This window comes from Rhincodon typus, chromosome 38 (assembly GCF_021869965.1).
Source record: "Rhincodon typus isolate 14 chromosome 38, sRhiTyp1.1, whole genome shotgun sequence".
Taxonomy (NCBI): Eukaryota; Metazoa; Chordata; class Chondrichthyes; order Orectolobiformes; family Rhincodontidae; genus Rhincodon; species Rhincodon typus.
In genome coordinates this window covers 20,324,008-20,342,573 of record NC_063369.1, presented here as the reverse complement: position 1 = coordinate 20,342,573, position 18,566 = coordinate 20,324,008, and the positions used below count along the sequence as shown (strand labels likewise).

Here is an 18,566-nt window from a genome sequence, read left to right as displayed (position 1 = left end):
CCGAGTGATTCCAGTTTTGCTATGGCTCCTTGATATCACACTCAGTCAAATGTGGCCTTGATGTCAAGGGCCGTCTTCTCACCTTCCCTCTGGAATTCAGTTCTTTTGCTGAGTTTTGAATCAAGGCTATAACGAGATCAGGTGGTGAGTGACCCAGCAGAACCCAAACTGGGCGTCACTGAGCAGGTTATTGTTAAGCAGCTGCTGCTTGATAGCACTGTTGATGGCACCTTCCATTATTTTACTGATGATCGGAAGTAGGCTGATGGGGCGGTAACTGGCCGGGTTGGATTTGTCCTGCCTTTTGTGTACAGGACGTACCTGAGCAATTTTCCACATTGGCGGGTAAATGCCAGTGTTGTAGCCATTCTGGAACAGCTAGGCTAGGGTAGCAAGTTCTGGAGCACAAGTCTTCAGTACTATTACCAGAACGTTAACAGGGTCCATAGCCTTTGCAGTATCCAGTGCTTCCAAATGTTTCTTGATGTCATGTGGAATGAACCAACTTGGTTCAACACTGGCAACTGTTTTGCTGGGGATTACTGGAGAAGGCAGAGATACATTATCCCTCTGCACTTCTGGCTGAAGACTGTTGCAAATGCTTCAGCTTCATCTTTTGCACTGACATGCTGCCCTTTCCAATCATTGAGGATGGAGGTAATTGTGGAGCTTCCTCCTCCAGAGGATTGTTTGATTGTCCACCACCATTCACAACTGGAGGTTGCAGGACTGCAGAACTTAGATCTAATCTGTTAGTTCTGGGATCGCTTAGCTCTATCACTAGCTGTTTTTGCTGTTTGGCACACAATTGTCCTGTTTTGGCGAACCATCTGGTTGGCAACTCATTTCTTGCTATCAAAAACAGGAATTGCTTGAAAAACTCAGTAGGTCTGGCAGGTCTGAGTTCCGACGAAGGATCACTCGACCCAAAACGTTAACTCTGGTTTCTCTCCACAGTTGCTACCAGACAATGCTGAACTTTTCCAGCAATTTCTGTTTTTGTTTCTGATTTATAGCATCTGCAGTTCTTGCAGCTTCATTTCCAGCTATGTTTAGTGCTTCTCCAGCCATGCCGTCCTGCAGTCTTCTCCAGCTCTTTCTATTTTTATTTTGAATCTCCAGCATCCGCAGTAACATTTTTCTTTGTTGTGTCGATTGAGGGATAAATATTGGCGAGAACAGCAGGGGCCAGTCTTCTTTGAAAATAGTGTTAAGGGATCTTTCACATCCACTTCACGGGTCAGAAAGGGTATCAGTTTAATACCTCATCTATTATCTGTGGACCTCCAATGGCGCAGCACTGCTCAGTAATGCACTGGAACGTCAGTGTTCAAGTCCTGCAGTGAAGTTTGCAGCCACAGCCTTCTAAAGGTACAGATTAGTGTTACCAACAGAGCCATTACTGGTAGAGAAGTAGAAAGAGGGGTAGATGAAACATTTGCAGAGTATAACCATATGCATGGACAAGTCGGGTTAATGGTGTAATTCTATACTGTAGTTTATATAACTATATGGAATTACTGAGTAATTATAATTAAACCTATATATCTGCATATTTCCACTGTCAAAATCTCTGCCTCACTCTGAGTTCTCCTCTTTCTTGGAATGGTGTCTGTCATTTGCATTTGTCTATAGCTGGAAATGAACCCTCCAAGCCACTCACCTTCCTCACTTGGAAATATATCGTCCTTCCTTCACTATCACTGGGCCAAAATCCTGCCCTAAGGGCAATGTGAGTCCACCTACAGCATGTGGACTGCAGTGGTTCAAGATGGTATTTCACCATCACTTTCTCAAGGGTAACTAGGGATAGGAAATAAATGCTGGCCAGTCAGAGATGCCCACCTCCCTTGAATGAATAAAAAATTGTCCATTCAATGTCCTTCCTTCTTTGTGTGCGGGCCTGGCACATTAAATGCCTCCCTATTTCCATTTATATTGTCTCTCTTAGCATATCAGACACCACTTCTTTTCTCTTGTGTGAAAGGATGGGCAGACCGGAGGCTCTAACTCTGAGAAATATGTGGTTGTCTATCATGGAGCAGAGAAATGTGTCACGTGCTTGTTTTTGCATGAGGGATTGGGTTTAGCTTGATGGCAGTAGACAATTGCAATTGAGATGGAAACAGACATGTGATAGACCAAAGTTAATGCAGCTCCGTGATGCCTGTTGGTAGTAAGAGGAGGAATAATAAAGATTAAACAGAATAGTGTTAAAAGGAGGTTCAGGAACAGAGAGTCATACAACATAAATCTTTGTAAGTGGAAGGCTAAATGGAGAAAGCTGTTAAAATGCTTGTGCATATCTGGCTTGAGAAACAGAAAGGTACATGACAATAATAAACAAGTTGCGTTAAATCTTTACAAATCACTAGTTGGGCCCCAGATGAAGTATTGTGTCTAGTTCTGGGCCCCACAGTATAGAATCAAAGTCAAGACCCTGGAGATAGCGCCAAGGAGGTTTACTGGAATGATCCCAGAGATCTGGGATTCCACTAATATGAACAGACTAGAACAGCTGGGCTGTTCTCTTTATTGTAAGGAAGGTTAGAGGGTGACAATAAAGGTGTACAAACCATGAGGATTTTAGGTGCAGGAAGTAATGAGAAACAGTTTCCACCGGCAGAAGGTGAACAGCAAAAGAACCAGAGCTACGATGATAAGATACTTTTACTCAGTTACTAAATTGGACTGCGCCGGCTGAAAGGCTGGTGGAAGATTCAAATGAAACGTCCAAAACAGAAATTGGATAAACACTTGAAGTGGAAACACCTAGGTAAAGAGCACAGGCAGCATAAGAATTTGGACCAAAATGAATGAATAAAAAAAGCTTCAAAATCTCCCTCCCCCGACCTCATCCCAAAACCAGCCCAGCTTGTCCCTGCCTCCCTAACCTGTCCTTCCTCCCACCTATCCACTCCTCCCACCTCAAGTCCCACCCCCAACTCCTACCTACCAGCCTCATTCCGCCTCCTTGACCTGTCCGTCCTCCCTGGACTGACCTATCTCCTCCCTAACTCCCCACCTACACTCACCTTTACTGGCTCCAAGCCCGCCTCTTTGACCTGTCTGTCTCTTCTCCACCTATCTTCTCCTTTATCCATCTTCTATCCGCCTCCCCCTCTCTCCCTATTTATTTCAGAATCCCCTTCCCCCCACAATTTCTGAAGAAGGGTCTAGACCTGAAACGTCAGCTTTCCTGCTCCTCTGATGCTGCTTGGCCTATGTTCATCCAGCTCTATACCTTGTTATATCAGATTCTCCAGCATCGGCAGTTCCTACTATCTCTGAATAAACAAAAAGGCCTCCTTCCATGCTACAATACTACAATTCTGCATTCTCCAACTTGGAAGCATATCTAAGTAGAAAAATTTAAGAAGGCTTAAGAAGGAATGTTATCCTCTTTACGAGAGAAATTCAATTATACAGGGCATTTGTGAGACCACATCTTGAATACTAAGTGCAATTTTGATCTGCTTATTTAAAGAAGGATGTAAATGCATTGGAGATAGGTTCAGAGGAGATTGATATCTGGAATGAGTGAGCTGTCTTATTGAGGAAAGATGAGGCAGACTGGGCTTGTTCTCTTTGGAGTTCAGAAGAAGAAGAGGTAATCTAATTGAAGTTTATCAAATCCTGAATGGTCTTGGCAAGGTAGGCATGGAAATGACTTTTATTCATACTTTTATTCTGGACAATGATTCCAGACCAGGGAACACATCTTTAAAATTACAGATCACCCTTTCATGATAGAGATAATGTTGAATTTTTGCTCTGGGGTTTGTGTATCTTTGAAACTGTCTGACTCAGAAGGCGATGTAGGTGGGATCACGAACATTTTTAAGGCAAAAGTAGAGAGATTCTTGGGAGGCAAAGGAACCAAAACAAAAATTAGGCAGAGATGAGAATGTAGAATTCAGAACACAAATGGAATCATCCATGATTTTCGAATGGCAAAACGTACTTGAAGGGTCAGGTGACCTAATTCTGTTCCTAATTTATATTTTCATGATTGCAATTTCAAATAGTGGAGTCCACAGCGCAGCAACATGACAGCACCTTCAGGACAAATTTCTCAAAGGTTTTCTCACAAATGCTCAGCATGTGGTCTCCCTAGACCTACCATAGTACACAGGGATAAAACATGAATGTTGATCATCTTGTGCTTGTTTGCAGTGTTTCACACTAAAATGGTCACAATGTGACAGATGATGTTTACATGGCACATTCTAAATAAATCAAACTTTCTATGATCAAAATTTGCTGGCTGATGGTGCAGATTAGATTCCAATATGCCTGATCCGCTGATGATATTAAAAGCTTTTCATGCTGCTGTTGGCATGCTATGGTCTGTTGTACTATACCAGCATGGAGGGTGTAAGGTAACTAATTCCTAGGCCTCTAAAATTGAGTTCCAGTACATGAGAGATGGTGTCCTTAGACAAGCCACACTCTCTAAACTCCCTATCAACAGAAGGGCTGAAGCTTCTCAACTTCTTCTGGTAAGTAAAACCAAGATGAAGAAAGTTTCTGTGAGAGATTTAAAATTGTCAGCTGACATGTACTGCCCTTTTCTGGCCGTACTGCTGGGAATTGTGCTCTAAAGAGAAAGGCAAGCTGAGAGTGTGCTTACATTGGTAATGAAGGTCCCGTAACACTGCACAATGTAAGGGCAGTCATGACTTTTCAGCACCACATCCAAGTCCATGAGGATCCGTTTGTTTTCTTCCTTATTACCTGAGCGACGCATTTGCTATAAATAAAACAAAACATCAAATATCAAGAACATGTGCTTTTTATCTTCCTACTCTGCATCAAACTCATTCAGAACCACCAGAACAAAATGGAAGAACATCAAGTACGCCTCCAGCACAATGCAGAATTAACACTGCGTCACACAATGGGAAGCAGTGGTGTAGTGGTAATCACTGGACAAGTAATCCACAACACCAGGTTCTAATATTCTAGAGATATGGGTTCAAATCCCAATCACAGAATTGTTACAGTGCAGAAGGAAGCCATTCAGCCCATCGCACCTGCACCGGCTCGACTACGTCTGCCTTTTCCCCATATCCCTACACACTGTTTTTATCCAAATAATTATCCAATATTCTCTTGAATGCCTCAATTGAACTTGCCTCTACGTTTCTAGGCAGTGCATTCCAGACCTTAACTAATTGCCATGTGAAAACGTTTTTCCTTATATCACCCTTACTTCACTTGTACATCACTTTAAACATATGTCCACTTGTCCTTTACTTTTCAAGCAGGAATAGCTTCTCCCTATCTACTGTATCCATGAAAAATTATGAAATTAGATTTGGTAAGAAGAATAAAAGCATGGACTATTTTCTAAATGGGGAGAAAATTCAGAAGTCTGAAGTGCAAAGAGACTTGGGAGTTCTCGTCCAGGATTCTCTCAAGGTAAACTTGCAGGTTGAGTCAGTAATTAGGAAGGCAAATGCAACTTTTGCATTTATTTTGGGAGGACTTGAATATAAAAGCAGGGAGGTACTTTTGAGGCTCCATAAGGCTCTGGTCAGGCCACAGTTGGAGTATTGGGTGCAGTTTTGGGCCTCATATCTCAGTAAAGATGTATTGGCCCTGGAGCGGGCTCAGGGGAGGATTACAAGAATGATCCTAGGAATGAAAAGCTTAACATATGAGGAATGTTTGAGGACTCTGGGTCTGTCCTCGATGGAGTTTTGAAGGATGAGGGGAATACAATTGAAACTTACAGAATACTGAATGGTCTGGACAGAGTGGATGTTGGGAAGATGTTTCCATTGGTTGGAGAGACTAGGACCCGAGGGCACAGCCTTAGAGTAAAGGGAAGACCTTTTAGAACAGAGATAAGGAGAAACTTCTTCAGCCAGACAGTGGTGAATCTATGGAATTCACTGCCACAGAAGGCTGTGGAGGCCAGGTCATTGAGTATATTTAAGGCGGAGATAGATAGGTTCTTAATTGTCAAAGGGTTCAAGGGTTATGAGGAGAAAGCGGGAGAATGGGGTTGAGAAACTATCAGCCATGATTGAATGTCCTTAGTTCTGAGGAAGGGTCACCAGACCCAAAATATGTTAACTCTTGATTTTTCCTTCACAGATGCTGTCAGACCTACTGACCTTTTCCAGCAACTTATGTTTTTGTTCCTGATTCTTACCTGCCCACTGAGTTGGGTGAGCAAGCCACTTAGTTCCAGGGAAATTAGGGATGGGGCAATAAATGCTGCCCTAGCCAGTGGAACAGAACATTTTGAATATTTTTAAGGCAAGCTAGGCAGATTCTTGTTAAGCATGGAGGGGGTGGTGGTGAAAGGTTATCAGGTGTTGGCGGGAATTGAGATTGGCAGATTTGAATGCAGGTCATCCATGATCTTATTTAATGATGCAGCACGCTTGAGGGGCCAGGCAAGCTACTCCTGCTTGGAATACAAACATATGAATACGTGTGTTATTATTGGTGGTCAGTGAGCTCAGTTGAACAGCTGGTCTTGCGATACAGAGCAACACGAACAGCATGGACTCAATTCTCACTGTGGCTGAGGTTACCACGAAGGTCCCATCATCTCAGCCTTGTCTCTTGCCTGAGGCATGGTGACCCTCAGGTTAAACTCACCACCAGTCATATCTCTCTAACAAGGCAGCAGCCCTTTGATCCTCTGGAACTATGGCAAATTTACTTATTTTTAGGCAGTGAGGTGTGATGATTTGCAGCAGACTGTCTAAAAGGTGGAGACAAGCAGATTCAGCAGGAACACTGAAAAAAAACTGAATAAACAATTGAAACATTTCCAGGACCTATGAAAGTGCAGGGGCTTGGTATTAACTGAATAGGTCTACCAAACAGGCAGCAGGAGGACAATAGACTGAATGTCCTTTTTCTCTAGTTTTGCCATTTTTTGATATCATAACAAGAAGCAATGAGTTCAGGCACACTTAAGCCAACAATCTTTTCAGGTTTTGTGAATCTTGTAATCCATCCTTTCAAATTGTGCCTCATGAGACATTGGTATTTACCAGTAATTTCGATAGAGTACAATGCAGCCCCAAATAGGTTCAAAAGAGTACTCCATGATTTTCAAGAGATACAAGACAACATTCTCACATGGCCATCAATAAATGATAAGCGTTGTTACGGCACCAATCTCTGTTTGAAAATGCTGACATTCTTTTGAAAAAATCATGCAAAAATGTTTTCTTCAATCCCAGCAATAATCTGTCCAAACTAAACAGAGACCAACATTTAATCTGTTTGGCTGAGCCTTACTTACCTTCACAGCAATTATGTGTCCTGATTTCTTGAACCTCATTTTCCAGACCTGCCCACATGTGCCACTGCCAATCTCGCCCAAGTTTTCCAGGTCACTGATTTCAGCTTGATATCTCTGGCGCAAAGACACAAAGCAAATAAGTGACCATGCAATGATTGCTGTAATCCAAACCACAACACTCCATCACTGTATTAGAAATCACATGACATTACACTGCTCAATACAATTTAAAGTGTACAAATTGACAGTGTGGAGTTACAAGGAAAGCTCACTCATTTACCAGAATACAAATATATCTATCGAATAATAACTGGATATTTGTAATGTGAAATTAAAGCTTTCCATTTTCACCCTCCTGCACTGGCACGGAACACATGCAGAGTTGATTCCAACACTGGAACTGAGCCCATTTCTGGTAGTGATAGTCAGCACACTCCTGGTGACTGGTCCCCCAGCCCTTCCAGTACCAATCCCAGCACTGGTACACAGTTCTGCCAGTGCAAATCCCAGTACTCCCAGTGCCAATCCCAACACTGGCAATGAGCGAGTTGCTTGCCAATCTAAGAACTGGTACCTAATTCACCCAGTGCTAATCCCAGACTAGTACTCAGATCTCCAGGTGCCAATCCTGGCATTCCCAGTGCAAATACCTAGTTCTCCCAGTGCCAATCCTAGCACAGGTACTACTCAGCTTTCCAGGTGACTCTACAGGTGACAATCCTAGCACTGATACACAGCCTCCATTCCCAGTGCCAAATCTAGCATTGGTACCTGATGCACTGAACGCCAATCTCAGCATGATTCCAGCACTGGTGCCCTGCGATGGGGAAGCAATGGCATAGCGGTATTGCTGCTGGACTGGCAATCCAGTGACTCAGGCAATGTTCTGGGAACCTGGGCTCAAATTCCATAATGATAGATGGTGTCTGTAATTATAAGTCTGATGATGACTGTGAAACCACTGTCATAGTATCACAGAATCCCTACAGTGCGGAAAGCGGCCATTTGGCCCACAAGTCTGCACAGACCCTCCAAAGACCATCCCACCCAGACCTACCCACCAGCCACCCTAACCCCGTAACTCCACATTTACCATGGTTAATCCACCTAGTCTGCACATCCCTGGACACTATGGGACAATATGGCATAGTTAATTCACCTAATCTGTACATCTTTGGACTGTGGGAGGAAACCAGGCAGAAACCCACGCAGACATGGGGAGAACATGCAAACACCACACAGACAGTCATCCAGGGCTAGAATCAAACCTGGGGTCCCTGGCACTGTGAGCCAGTAGCGCTAACCACTGTGTCACCTGTCATAAAAACTGGTTCTTCAGGCAAGGAAAACGGTTGACCTTACCTGGTCTGGCCTATGCATGGCACCACACACACACCAGTCATTGGGTCATACAGCATAGAAACAGGCTCTTCAGCCCACCATGTCTATGCCAATCAACAAATATCAACCTATACTAATCCCATTTACTTGTAATTGGACATAGCTGACTATGCCCCAGCATTTTAAGTACTCATCCAGATGCTTCTTAAATGTTGTGAGTCCACCTGCCTCCATCACCCCTTCACCAATGTAGCTGACTGTCCTCTTAATATGGCTGAGTAAGCCATTCAGTCGTATCAACTATCAAAAAGTCTCAAAAAAAATAAAATCTGACAAACCACCTGGGCATTGACCTAGGCACCAGAAATGACAACTGCAAACTAAGCCCCATTGACCCTGCAAATCCCTCCTTACCAACACTTTGGTGTTAGTTCCAAAACTGGAAGAGCTGTCTCACAGACTTTCAAACAGCAGCCTGAATTAGTCACACTCATGGAATCATACCTTATACACAGTGTCACAGACAAGACCATCACCATCACCATTCCATGTAGGTCTGGTCCCACTGACAAGACAGAGCCAGCAGAGATAGAGGGATAATATACTGTCGGGAGGGAGTTGTCCTGTGACCCCTCAATTTTGACTCTGGCATCAAATCAAACATGAACAAGAAATTACCTTATACCGCCTCTCCTTTTCCTGAGGAAATAGTGCTCCCACATTGAACAAGGGGACAGAACATCTTCGTGCATGGCAGGGAGGAGTTGGTGGTGGCGACTCTCCTGTGTTTGGTAGTACAAGGGAAGGTTGTGGTTGTGTGTTAGTCACTTTGTCTATAGGACATCACCGCAGTGCAGTGTCTTAGGCTAACCACTGTCAGCCAGGTTTTGCTGCATTTTAACATGGACTGCTTCAGTGTCTGAAGAATTGCAAATAGTGATGAACATCGGCAAACATCTCCACTTCTGACCTTACAGAGTCATACAGCACAGTATCAAATCCTTCTGTCCAACTCATCCATGCCGAACCTGTTCCCAAACTAAACTAGTCCCACTTGCCTGCGTTTGGCCCATAGCCCTCCAAACCTTTCCTATTCATGTATTTATCCAAATATCTTTTAAATGTTGTAATTGTACCTGCATCCACCACTTCCTCTGGCAGTTCATTCCATACACAAACCATCTTCTGTGTAAAAAAGTTGCCGCTCATATCCTTTCTCAACTTTCTCCTCTCACCTTAAAAATATGCCCCCTAGTTTTGAACTCCCTCTCCTCGGCAAAAGACCTTTGCTATTCACCTTATCTATGCCCCTCATGATTTTGTAAACCTTTATAAAGGTCACCCTTAACTTCCTAGACTCCAATGAAAAAAGTCCCAGCCTATTTTTATATCTCAAATCCTCCATTCCAGGAGCGCAGGTCATTGATGAAGCAGCTGAAGATATAAACCGAAAGAACTATAGCTGCTGTATATGAGATTCAAAAACAGAAATTGCTGGAAAAGCTCAGCAAGTCTGGCAGCATCTGTGGGAAGAAATCAGGAGTTAACGTTTTGGGTTGAGTGACGCTTTCTGAGAGCCCTGCTACCAGAACTTTTCCAGCAATTTCTGTTTTTGAAACAGCTGACGATGGTTGGGCCTAGGATACCATCCACAGGAACCTCTCCAGACGTGTCCTGCAGCTGAGATGACTGACTTCCAACATCCACAACCATCTTCCTATCGGTCAGGTATGACTTCAATTAATGAGCTTGAACTGATTCCCATTGATAATGCTTCTTGATACCACACTTGGTCAAATGTTGCTTGGATGCCAAGGGCTGTCACTCTCATTTCACCTCACCCCTAGAATTGACCTCTTCTGTACATGTTTGAACCAAGGGTATGACAAGGTCAGGAGCTGAGTTGCCTTAGCAGAACCCAAACTGGGTGTCAGTGATTGCACTGCTGATGACAACTTCCATTACTTTACTGATGATTGAGATTAGGCTGATGGGGTGCTAAATAGGCGGGTTGGATTTGTTAGAATCATAGAATCTGTCCTGCTCTTTGTGTACAGGACATACCTGGGCCATTTCCCAGTTTGTTGGGTAAATTCCAGTGTTATCGCCATACTGGGACAGCTCGGCTAGGGGAGCAACAATGTTGGACCACAAGTTTTCAGTAAATTGCCAGAATTCAGTTGGGGCCCATAGCCTTTCCTACAGTATCTAGTGCCTCCAACCATTGCTTTTTATCATGTGGAGTGAATGAAATTGGTTGAAGACTGGCATTTGTGATGCTGGGGACCACTGCAGGAGGCAGAGATGGATCATCTACCCAGGATGACTGGCTGAAGATTTCTGCGAATGCTTCTGCACTAGCTTCCTGGGTCCTGGGTTCTTCCATCATTGCGGAGAGGGATATTTGTGGAGCGTTCTCCGCCAGTGCCTTGTTTAATTGTCCACCATCATTCACGACTGGATCCAGCAGGTCTGCAGAGCCTGGATCTGATCTGTTCGTTGTGGGCTTAGCGCTGTCTGTCACTTGTTGCTTATGCTGTTTGATGCACAAGTGGTCCTGTTAGGTAGCTTCACCAGGTTGACACCTCATTTTTAGGTAGGCATGGTACTGCACTTTCTATTGAACCAGGGTTGATTCCCTGGTTTGATGGTAATAGTTGAATGGTAATATGCCAGGCATGAGGTTACAGATTGCGTTCGGGTGCAGTTCTGCTGCTGTTGATAGTCTACAGAGTGCCTCATGGATGCTCAGACTTGAGTTGCCAGACATGTTTGAAGCCAGTCCCATTTAGTACAGTGATAGTGCCACACGACACAATGGATAGCATTCTCAATGTGAAAGTAGGACTTCTGTCTCCACAAGTACTGTGCAATGGTTACTTTTACCAATGTTGTCATGGGCAGATGCATCGGAGGCAAGCAGATTGGTGAGGATAAGGTCAAGTATGTCTTGCCCTTTTGTTGGCTCCCTCACCACCTGCTGCAAGCCCAGTCTAGTAGCAATGTCTTTTTGGACATGTCCAACTCAATCAGCGGTGCTGCTGCTGAGCCACTCTTAGTAGTGGAAAGCAGGGAGGTCTTGCTAAAACTAAATAAGGCACTGGTCAGACCAAAACTGGAATATGTGAACAGTTTTGATCCCTTTGCCTAAGAAAATATATACTGACATTGGAGGTAGACGAGACAAGATCCTGAAAATGGAGGGATTTTCCATTAAGAAGAGGTTGAGTATGCTGGACACATACATAGAGTTTAGAAGAATGAGAGGAGACCTTATTAAAACATTTAAGATTCTCAATGGGCTTGGCACCACATCCACAAACATTCACTCCTTCCACCACAATACTCAGAAGCAGTAGTATGTCCCATCTACAAGATGCACTACAGAAATTCACTAAGATTCCTTACATAGCATCTCCTAAATGCGTGACCGCTACCTGCGAGTTCCTCTCCCAGCCACTCACCATTCTGACATCTCACCATCTCCTTCACAAGAGCATATATGGCTGGGCAATTATTGCTGGCCCAGCCAGCAAAGCTCATATGAATAAGTTGAAAAGAAAATTCCCAGTATTAACACCTTGAAATACATCTTAGATGCAGTACAGGTTAACATTACAGTACAGTTTCCACTACTCAATTTAAACAGTACATGGACTTTACACCTTCCGTGGCAGTGGTAATTAGAGCTGGCACAGTCAGGGTAATGTCAAGGAATTCTTCAGAAAAGGTAATGGAAATCATCTAAGTAAATGGTACAAAAGACTCAAAGGGATGAATGGCCTACAGGCTTTCTCCACATATTGCAACGGACATGAGAGAGCGCTGATGCTGTACTATTTTGATAAAATGATGGACTGACAAGTTAACTCCGCCATGTGTTACCCAGCCCAGGGATAGGCATGAAGCAATAGCAGCTCGTACTGTAACTTACCTGTCCGCCTATCGTCAGATACCCAGTCTGTTTCATAATCTCCTGCAGCTTTTGCTCAATCTCTATACTGTGAACAGAAACAGGATAGGTGGTTATGCACACTGAGAAGTTTGGAAAACTGAAATTAAAGGACAAATGTCAAGAAATTCTTTGCCCAGAAAGCAAGTGCAAACCACCCACCTGAACACAAGGCACATTACCCAATCAACATGCTGCCAAAACATCTTGTGAAACGTATATCTAATTCAGCTTTACACAACAGATGTAAGAATATAAAAACATAAGAAATAGGGGCAGGAGTAGGCCATCTGGCCTCTCAAGCCTACTCCGCCATTCAATAAGATCATGTCTGATCTTTTCGTGGACTCAGCTCCACTTACCCGCCCACTCACCATAAGCCTTATTTCCTTTACTGTTCAAAAATCTATTTTTGCCTTAAAAACATTCAACGAGGTAGCCTCAACATTTACAGATCAGTTCTACAGATTCACAAACCCTTTGGGTGAAGAAGTTCCTCCTCAACTCATTTCTAAATATGCTCCCCCTTATTGTGAGGCTGTGCTTCCTATTTCGTGTTTCACCTGCCAGTGGAAACAACCTCCCTGCTTCTATCTTATCTATCCCCTTCATAATTTTATGTATTTCTATAAGATCCTCCCTCATTCTTCTAAATTTCAATGTGTATAGTCCCAGAATGATCAAACTCTCCTCATACGCCAGCACTCTCAACTTTGTAACCAACATAGTGGACCTCGTCCGCACCCCGTCAAGTGCCAGTACATCCTTTCTCAAGTAAGGAGACCAAAACTGTATAGTATGCTGGGTGTGGCTTCACCAGTATCCTATATAGCTGCAGGATAACCTCCCTATTTTTAAACTCCACCTCTCTAGCAATGAAAGACAATATTCCACTTGCCTTCTTAATTACCTGCTGCATCTGCATACCAACTTTTTGTGATTCATGCGGTCCTTCTGCACAGCAGTATGCTGTAATTTTTCACCATTTAAATAACAGTCCATTTTGCTGTTATTCCTACCTAAATGGGTGACCTCACACTTACCAACTTTGTACTCCATCTGCCTGACTCTGATCCACTCACTTAACCTATCTATATCCCTCTGCAGACTTTCATTGTCCTCTGCACACTTTGCTTTACCATGCATCTTAGTGTCATCTACAAACTTTGACACACTACACTTGCTCCCCAATTCCAAATCATCTATGTAAATTGTAAACAATTGCAGTCCCAACATTGATCCCCAAGGCACACCAGTTGCCAACCAGAAAAACACCCATTTATCCCCACTCTGCTCTGTTAGTTCACCAATCCTCTATCTATACTAATACATTATCCATAATGCTTATGCGGCAGCCTTTTAATCATAGAATCCCTACAGTGTAGAAACAGGCCTTTCAGCCCAGTAAGTCCACACGATCCTCAGAGAATCCATCCAGGCCCATCCCTCTATAACCCACCGAATCTATACATCCCAGAACACTATGGGCAATTTAGCATGGCCAATCCACCTAACCTGCACATCTTTGGACTGTGGGAGGAAACCGGAGCACCCAGAAGAAACCCACACAGATGTGGGGAGAATGTGTAAACTCCACACAGACAGTCACCCGAGGGTGGAATCGAAACCTGGCACTGTGAGGCAGCAGTGCTAAGCACTGAGCCACCGTGCCGCCCTTTTGTGCGGCACCTTTTTGAATGCCTTCTGGAAATCCAGATACGTTACATCCACGGGTTCGCCCGTCCACTCAAAACCAAGGTCAAAGAATCATGGAATCACAGCACACGTGGAGGCCATTTAGCTCATTAAGTCTGTGCTGGCCCTCTGAACAATGATTGTACCTACGGCTATTCTGCTGCCTTTTCAGGCAATTATCCAATTCCCACTTGAAAGCCTCCATTAACCTTGCTTCCATCACATTTCATTCCAGATTCGAACCAGACACTGCATGAAAAGGTTTTTCTTTATATCACTGTTGCTTCTTTTGCCAGTTACTTTAAATCTGTGCCGTCTCATTCTCAATCATTCGCTAATGGAAACACTTAATCTCTATCTCCTCACCTTAGACCGGTTATGATTTTGAACACCACTATCAAGTCCAGCATCTTTAATTTACCCATTTCTGAAACTCCTCATCCCATCTACTTTTGTCAATTGTTTCTGCACGCTAATGTCTTTGTTTTCTTCCTGAAGCATGGTGCCCACAACTAAATGTAATACTCTAGCTGAGATGGAAGTAGTGTTTTGTGCAGGTTTGACATAACTTACTTGCTTTCAAGTGCAGTCAAGGGAAGCCATTCTGCCAATTTCCCCTACTACAGCAGCTTCCATAATTTCAAACCATTTTACTTCAATTATCCTTTCTGGAGACCATTCAAGGAATTGATGACTGTGTGAGGAAGTGCTTCAGTTCTGAACTTGCTTTGAACTAAAGTTTACACGTATTCCACAATTTAACAGGATTAACCCATTGTCCCATCATATATTTGCCTTACTCAAGTGTTCCTTCCGACATATCTTCAAAACTAAGTGCTCTGTCCCTGGAGTTCAAATTCACCTCTTTGCTATACACCATTAACAGAGGTTGACTGCACCTTCAATCAGGTCTCTTAATGGATTAGGTTTCATCAACTTCAGCCTCATGTTGTGTTCAACTGATGTGAAATAACCTGAATATTCTGCTACATTCTTTTGAGGGACAGTGATAATGGCTTCTGTCTTGGATTTATGCTCAAGTTGTCCCAGCTTTAGACAAGGATGAAATGATGCCAATTTAGATGACCAACCTCCTAACATTTATCATGCTCCTGGGAAGGCCAGAGATGGCAGCAGCTGCAGTGGTGTCACTAGCCACCTTCGACAACATCACGAGCTGCCAATTCTGTGGACATCCATACTGATCCCAGAACTGACTCTTCAGTCACAACCCAAAATGATGAACTCACTTGTAGCTTAGACATACTACAACAGGTCTATGAGGAAAGGGGCCTTTCCTTACCTCTCCATGCTCTTCTGCAGCAGGTACTGAGGCTGAGGGAGGCTGAGCATGTGCCTAGGGCGCGATGGGGGTGGGTGATGCTGTGGTGAGGTTTCTGATGAGGATGATCGGCTACCAGCATCATTTGCTAAAGGAAGCTGAAGAGCTGAAAGCAAGGAAACACAACTATTATACTAAATATAAACACTCCCATACCACAAACACGGCTGACAGAGAAGCCCTGGCCAATTCATCAGCTCCAGAGTACCAGCAGTCTAGTTGGTAAATTCTGTTGGTAAACACTACAGGGCTTTAGCACAACAGCAAACATAAATAGTGGGTGAAGCTGTGTGTGAAGTTGTGGGATAGAGACACCCCTACGAGGACTGAGTTCGGCAGACGTGTGAAAAAAGGGAGGCCACGAGTGGTGGGGGGAGAAAAAATGTGCAGTGGTGGAGGCGTGTGGATGGCGAGGAGAGGGCATGCGGAGGTGAGGAGAGGACAGAAGCCTAAAGGAGACAGCACAAAGAATGTGTATATGGGAGAGGGTGGACAGTACACATGCATGTGGGAAGAGCACGAGTGGGTATGCAAATGGGGGAAAGAGTGCATGCCAGGGGCGAAATAGTGGGCAAGAGAAGAAGAGCTGTGAGAGGGGACTGCAGGTAAGGTGCAAGGCGCAAGTGGGATGCATGGGCAAGGCACGAGGGGAGGGAGAGGCACGAGGTGAAGAACAGGCAAGTGCAGGAGTAGTGACAGGAAGAGTGGCAAGGAATAAAAAGGAAGAGTTTGAGGGCGTAGAGTGCAAGAGGGAGGGCCATGAGGCACAGAACATGAGAGGGAGGGTAGGAGCAGGGTAGAGGTGGGAAGGAAAGCTAAGAGAAGGCACAGAGAAATGGAGTGGAGAGTGAAAGAATGTGCAAGGGCAGCAGGAGCAACGGATGCTGGTGGGGGGACTAACAGCAGGTTCGTGTGCACCCGACAAAGGGAGGTCAGCAAACATGTCCAAATTCCATCTCTTCTTACCTCTAAAACAATTTTGTCTTGCACCACTTTCCCTCCCCCCTCAATCCAATTGTTTCTCTCAGCAATCTCTCACTGTTGTAGTCTATAATTTCATTCCTTCTAAAGGTTCCTGCTGCTGATCATTACCCAGTGTGTTCTGTTGCAGTCACGTGTCCCAAGTTGAAATGCTGTAGGGGAAAGGATTAGGTTATGCCTTAGCACGAGGCTAGGCCAGCCTACGACAGTCACCTTGGCAGCCACAACCAGCAAAGCTCATCACCTAGATTCAGTTCCTCCAGGAGAGACAGGAAAAATCTGGGAGAGCACTGAGTAGTGGGAATGACCAAGAAAAAAGCCTAAGCCACTAAATATTTAAAATAAACTTGCTACAGATGCTAGCAAATTTTGGCTAATGTCTGGAGAGTGCCACGATGTTAAACTTCACAAATTCTACTCCCTTATTCTAAGCATCTATCAGTTCTACATTCCCCTGACGCTACTCTGGGTAGGTAGCCAGCTATGCCAAGGTAATCCATTACATTCAATAAGCCCAAAGATTTGAAAAAGGTTACAATGCTTGTATTTAACAACAGCTATAGGATGGTGGTGACCATAGCAGTGAGGGAAATTAGATTACACAGCCTGCAGGTTTAAGTAGTTTCACAATATAAAGCACATACAAACCAAATCTTCACCAATATTCACTGTATTGTAAAATCTGAAAAGAAGATTATATGCAATTGTCACAAAACTGGGCAAATTTATGATGTGTTTTCCTATTTTCTAGTGCTTGTGAATATCTCTTTCAATTCAGGGATAAATATTCGCCAGAACACGAGGGAAAATGCTCCTGCTGTTCTTTCATTCGTGCCGTGGGACATTTTACATCCACAAAGAGGGCAGATGAGACTTCAGTTTAACGTTTCATCTGAAAGATAGCATTTCTGACAGAGCAACACTCCTTCAGTGTTCCATTAAAGTGCCAGCCTTGAGCTTGCTTCTAGTCTTTGAATTGGGAATTGAACTCAACTTCCTGACTCCAAGGCGAGAGAACTACTCACCTATCTACGCTGACACACGCTAATGAAACACATCGAAATAGAGACTGGTTTTAGCAGGGGGGAGGCAAGAATTATTTTGCAATCAATACAGAATACACAAGCCATTGACTTACTGATAAACTAAATAAAATGTCTGGGTGAAAGACACAATAAAAATCTTTGGCAATGGAAACCAGTCACAAAGCTAGATAAAGTTGAGAAATTATCATGGTCACTGGTCCATTCCATGAATGGGTCGATTGCTTCTAAAACTACTACTTCTAGAAAATAGAAGATCCATTCATAAATTTGCACGTGTACATATCTTTGCATTGTGAGGAGAGAAAAATAACCGTGCCATTCTATCTCTGTCATGCTACACGATAAATTCCAAGACTGCATGCTGTGGTCATGCACAAGAGCAGCCATTTCAATAAGAACTACAAAAGAACATGCATCAGCCAGAGATCAGTCTCTCCAGTGTATGCTCAAGTGGTGAGTAAAATAATACAATCAGGATAATGAGTAGAGGGAAGAGGAAGTGGGTAATTAAAGAAGGAATGAGTAACTGGAGAGACAGAAACAAAGTGAAGTAATGAAAGAATGGAACAATGAAAAGCAGGATGACAGGAAGAGAAAGAAAGAAAGGAAGAGAGAGAATGAGAGGGAGAGAGGGGATAAATGGAGAGTTGGGATAAAGTAGTCTTTTTTGAGGATGGCAGCTGGTGACTAGTGGAGTTCTGCAGGGATCTGCGTTGGACCCAAACTATTCACACTATATATCAACAATCTGAACAAAGGAACGAAGGGCATTGTTGCTAAATTTGCAGATGACACAGATAGGTAGAGGGACAGGTCCTGTTGAAGAAGGGGCGGGATTTGGACAGGCTAGTGGAGTGGGCAAAGAGGTAGCAGATGGGATACAATGTGGGCAAGTGTGAGGTTATGCACTTTGGCAGGAAGAATATAAGCCTACAA

The 18,566-nt window shown here is 43.7% G+C and overlaps 1 protein-coding gene across 1 annotated transcript in view; it reads right to left on the bottom strand.

The window, feature by feature from the left end:
- The window catches only part of map2k7 (mitogen-activated protein kinase kinase 7), a 113,300-nt gene that overhangs the window by 54,768 nt on the left and 39,966 nt on the right, over nucleotides 1-18,566 (bottom strand). Inside the window, exons 3-6 of the mRNA XM_048617853.1 lie at nucleotides 15,565-15,709; nucleotides 12,549-12,615; nucleotides 7,274-7,387; nucleotides 4,634-4,753 (exon numbers count right to left, since the gene is read on the bottom strand). Of these exons, the coding sequence (XP_048473810.1) occupies nucleotides 4,634-4,753; nucleotides 7,274-7,387; nucleotides 12,549-12,615; nucleotides 15,565-15,709 (446 nt within the window). The remainder of the gene's footprint in view (nucleotides 1-4,633; nucleotides 4,754-7,273; nucleotides 7,388-12,548; nucleotides 12,616-15,564; nucleotides 15,710-18,566) is intronic.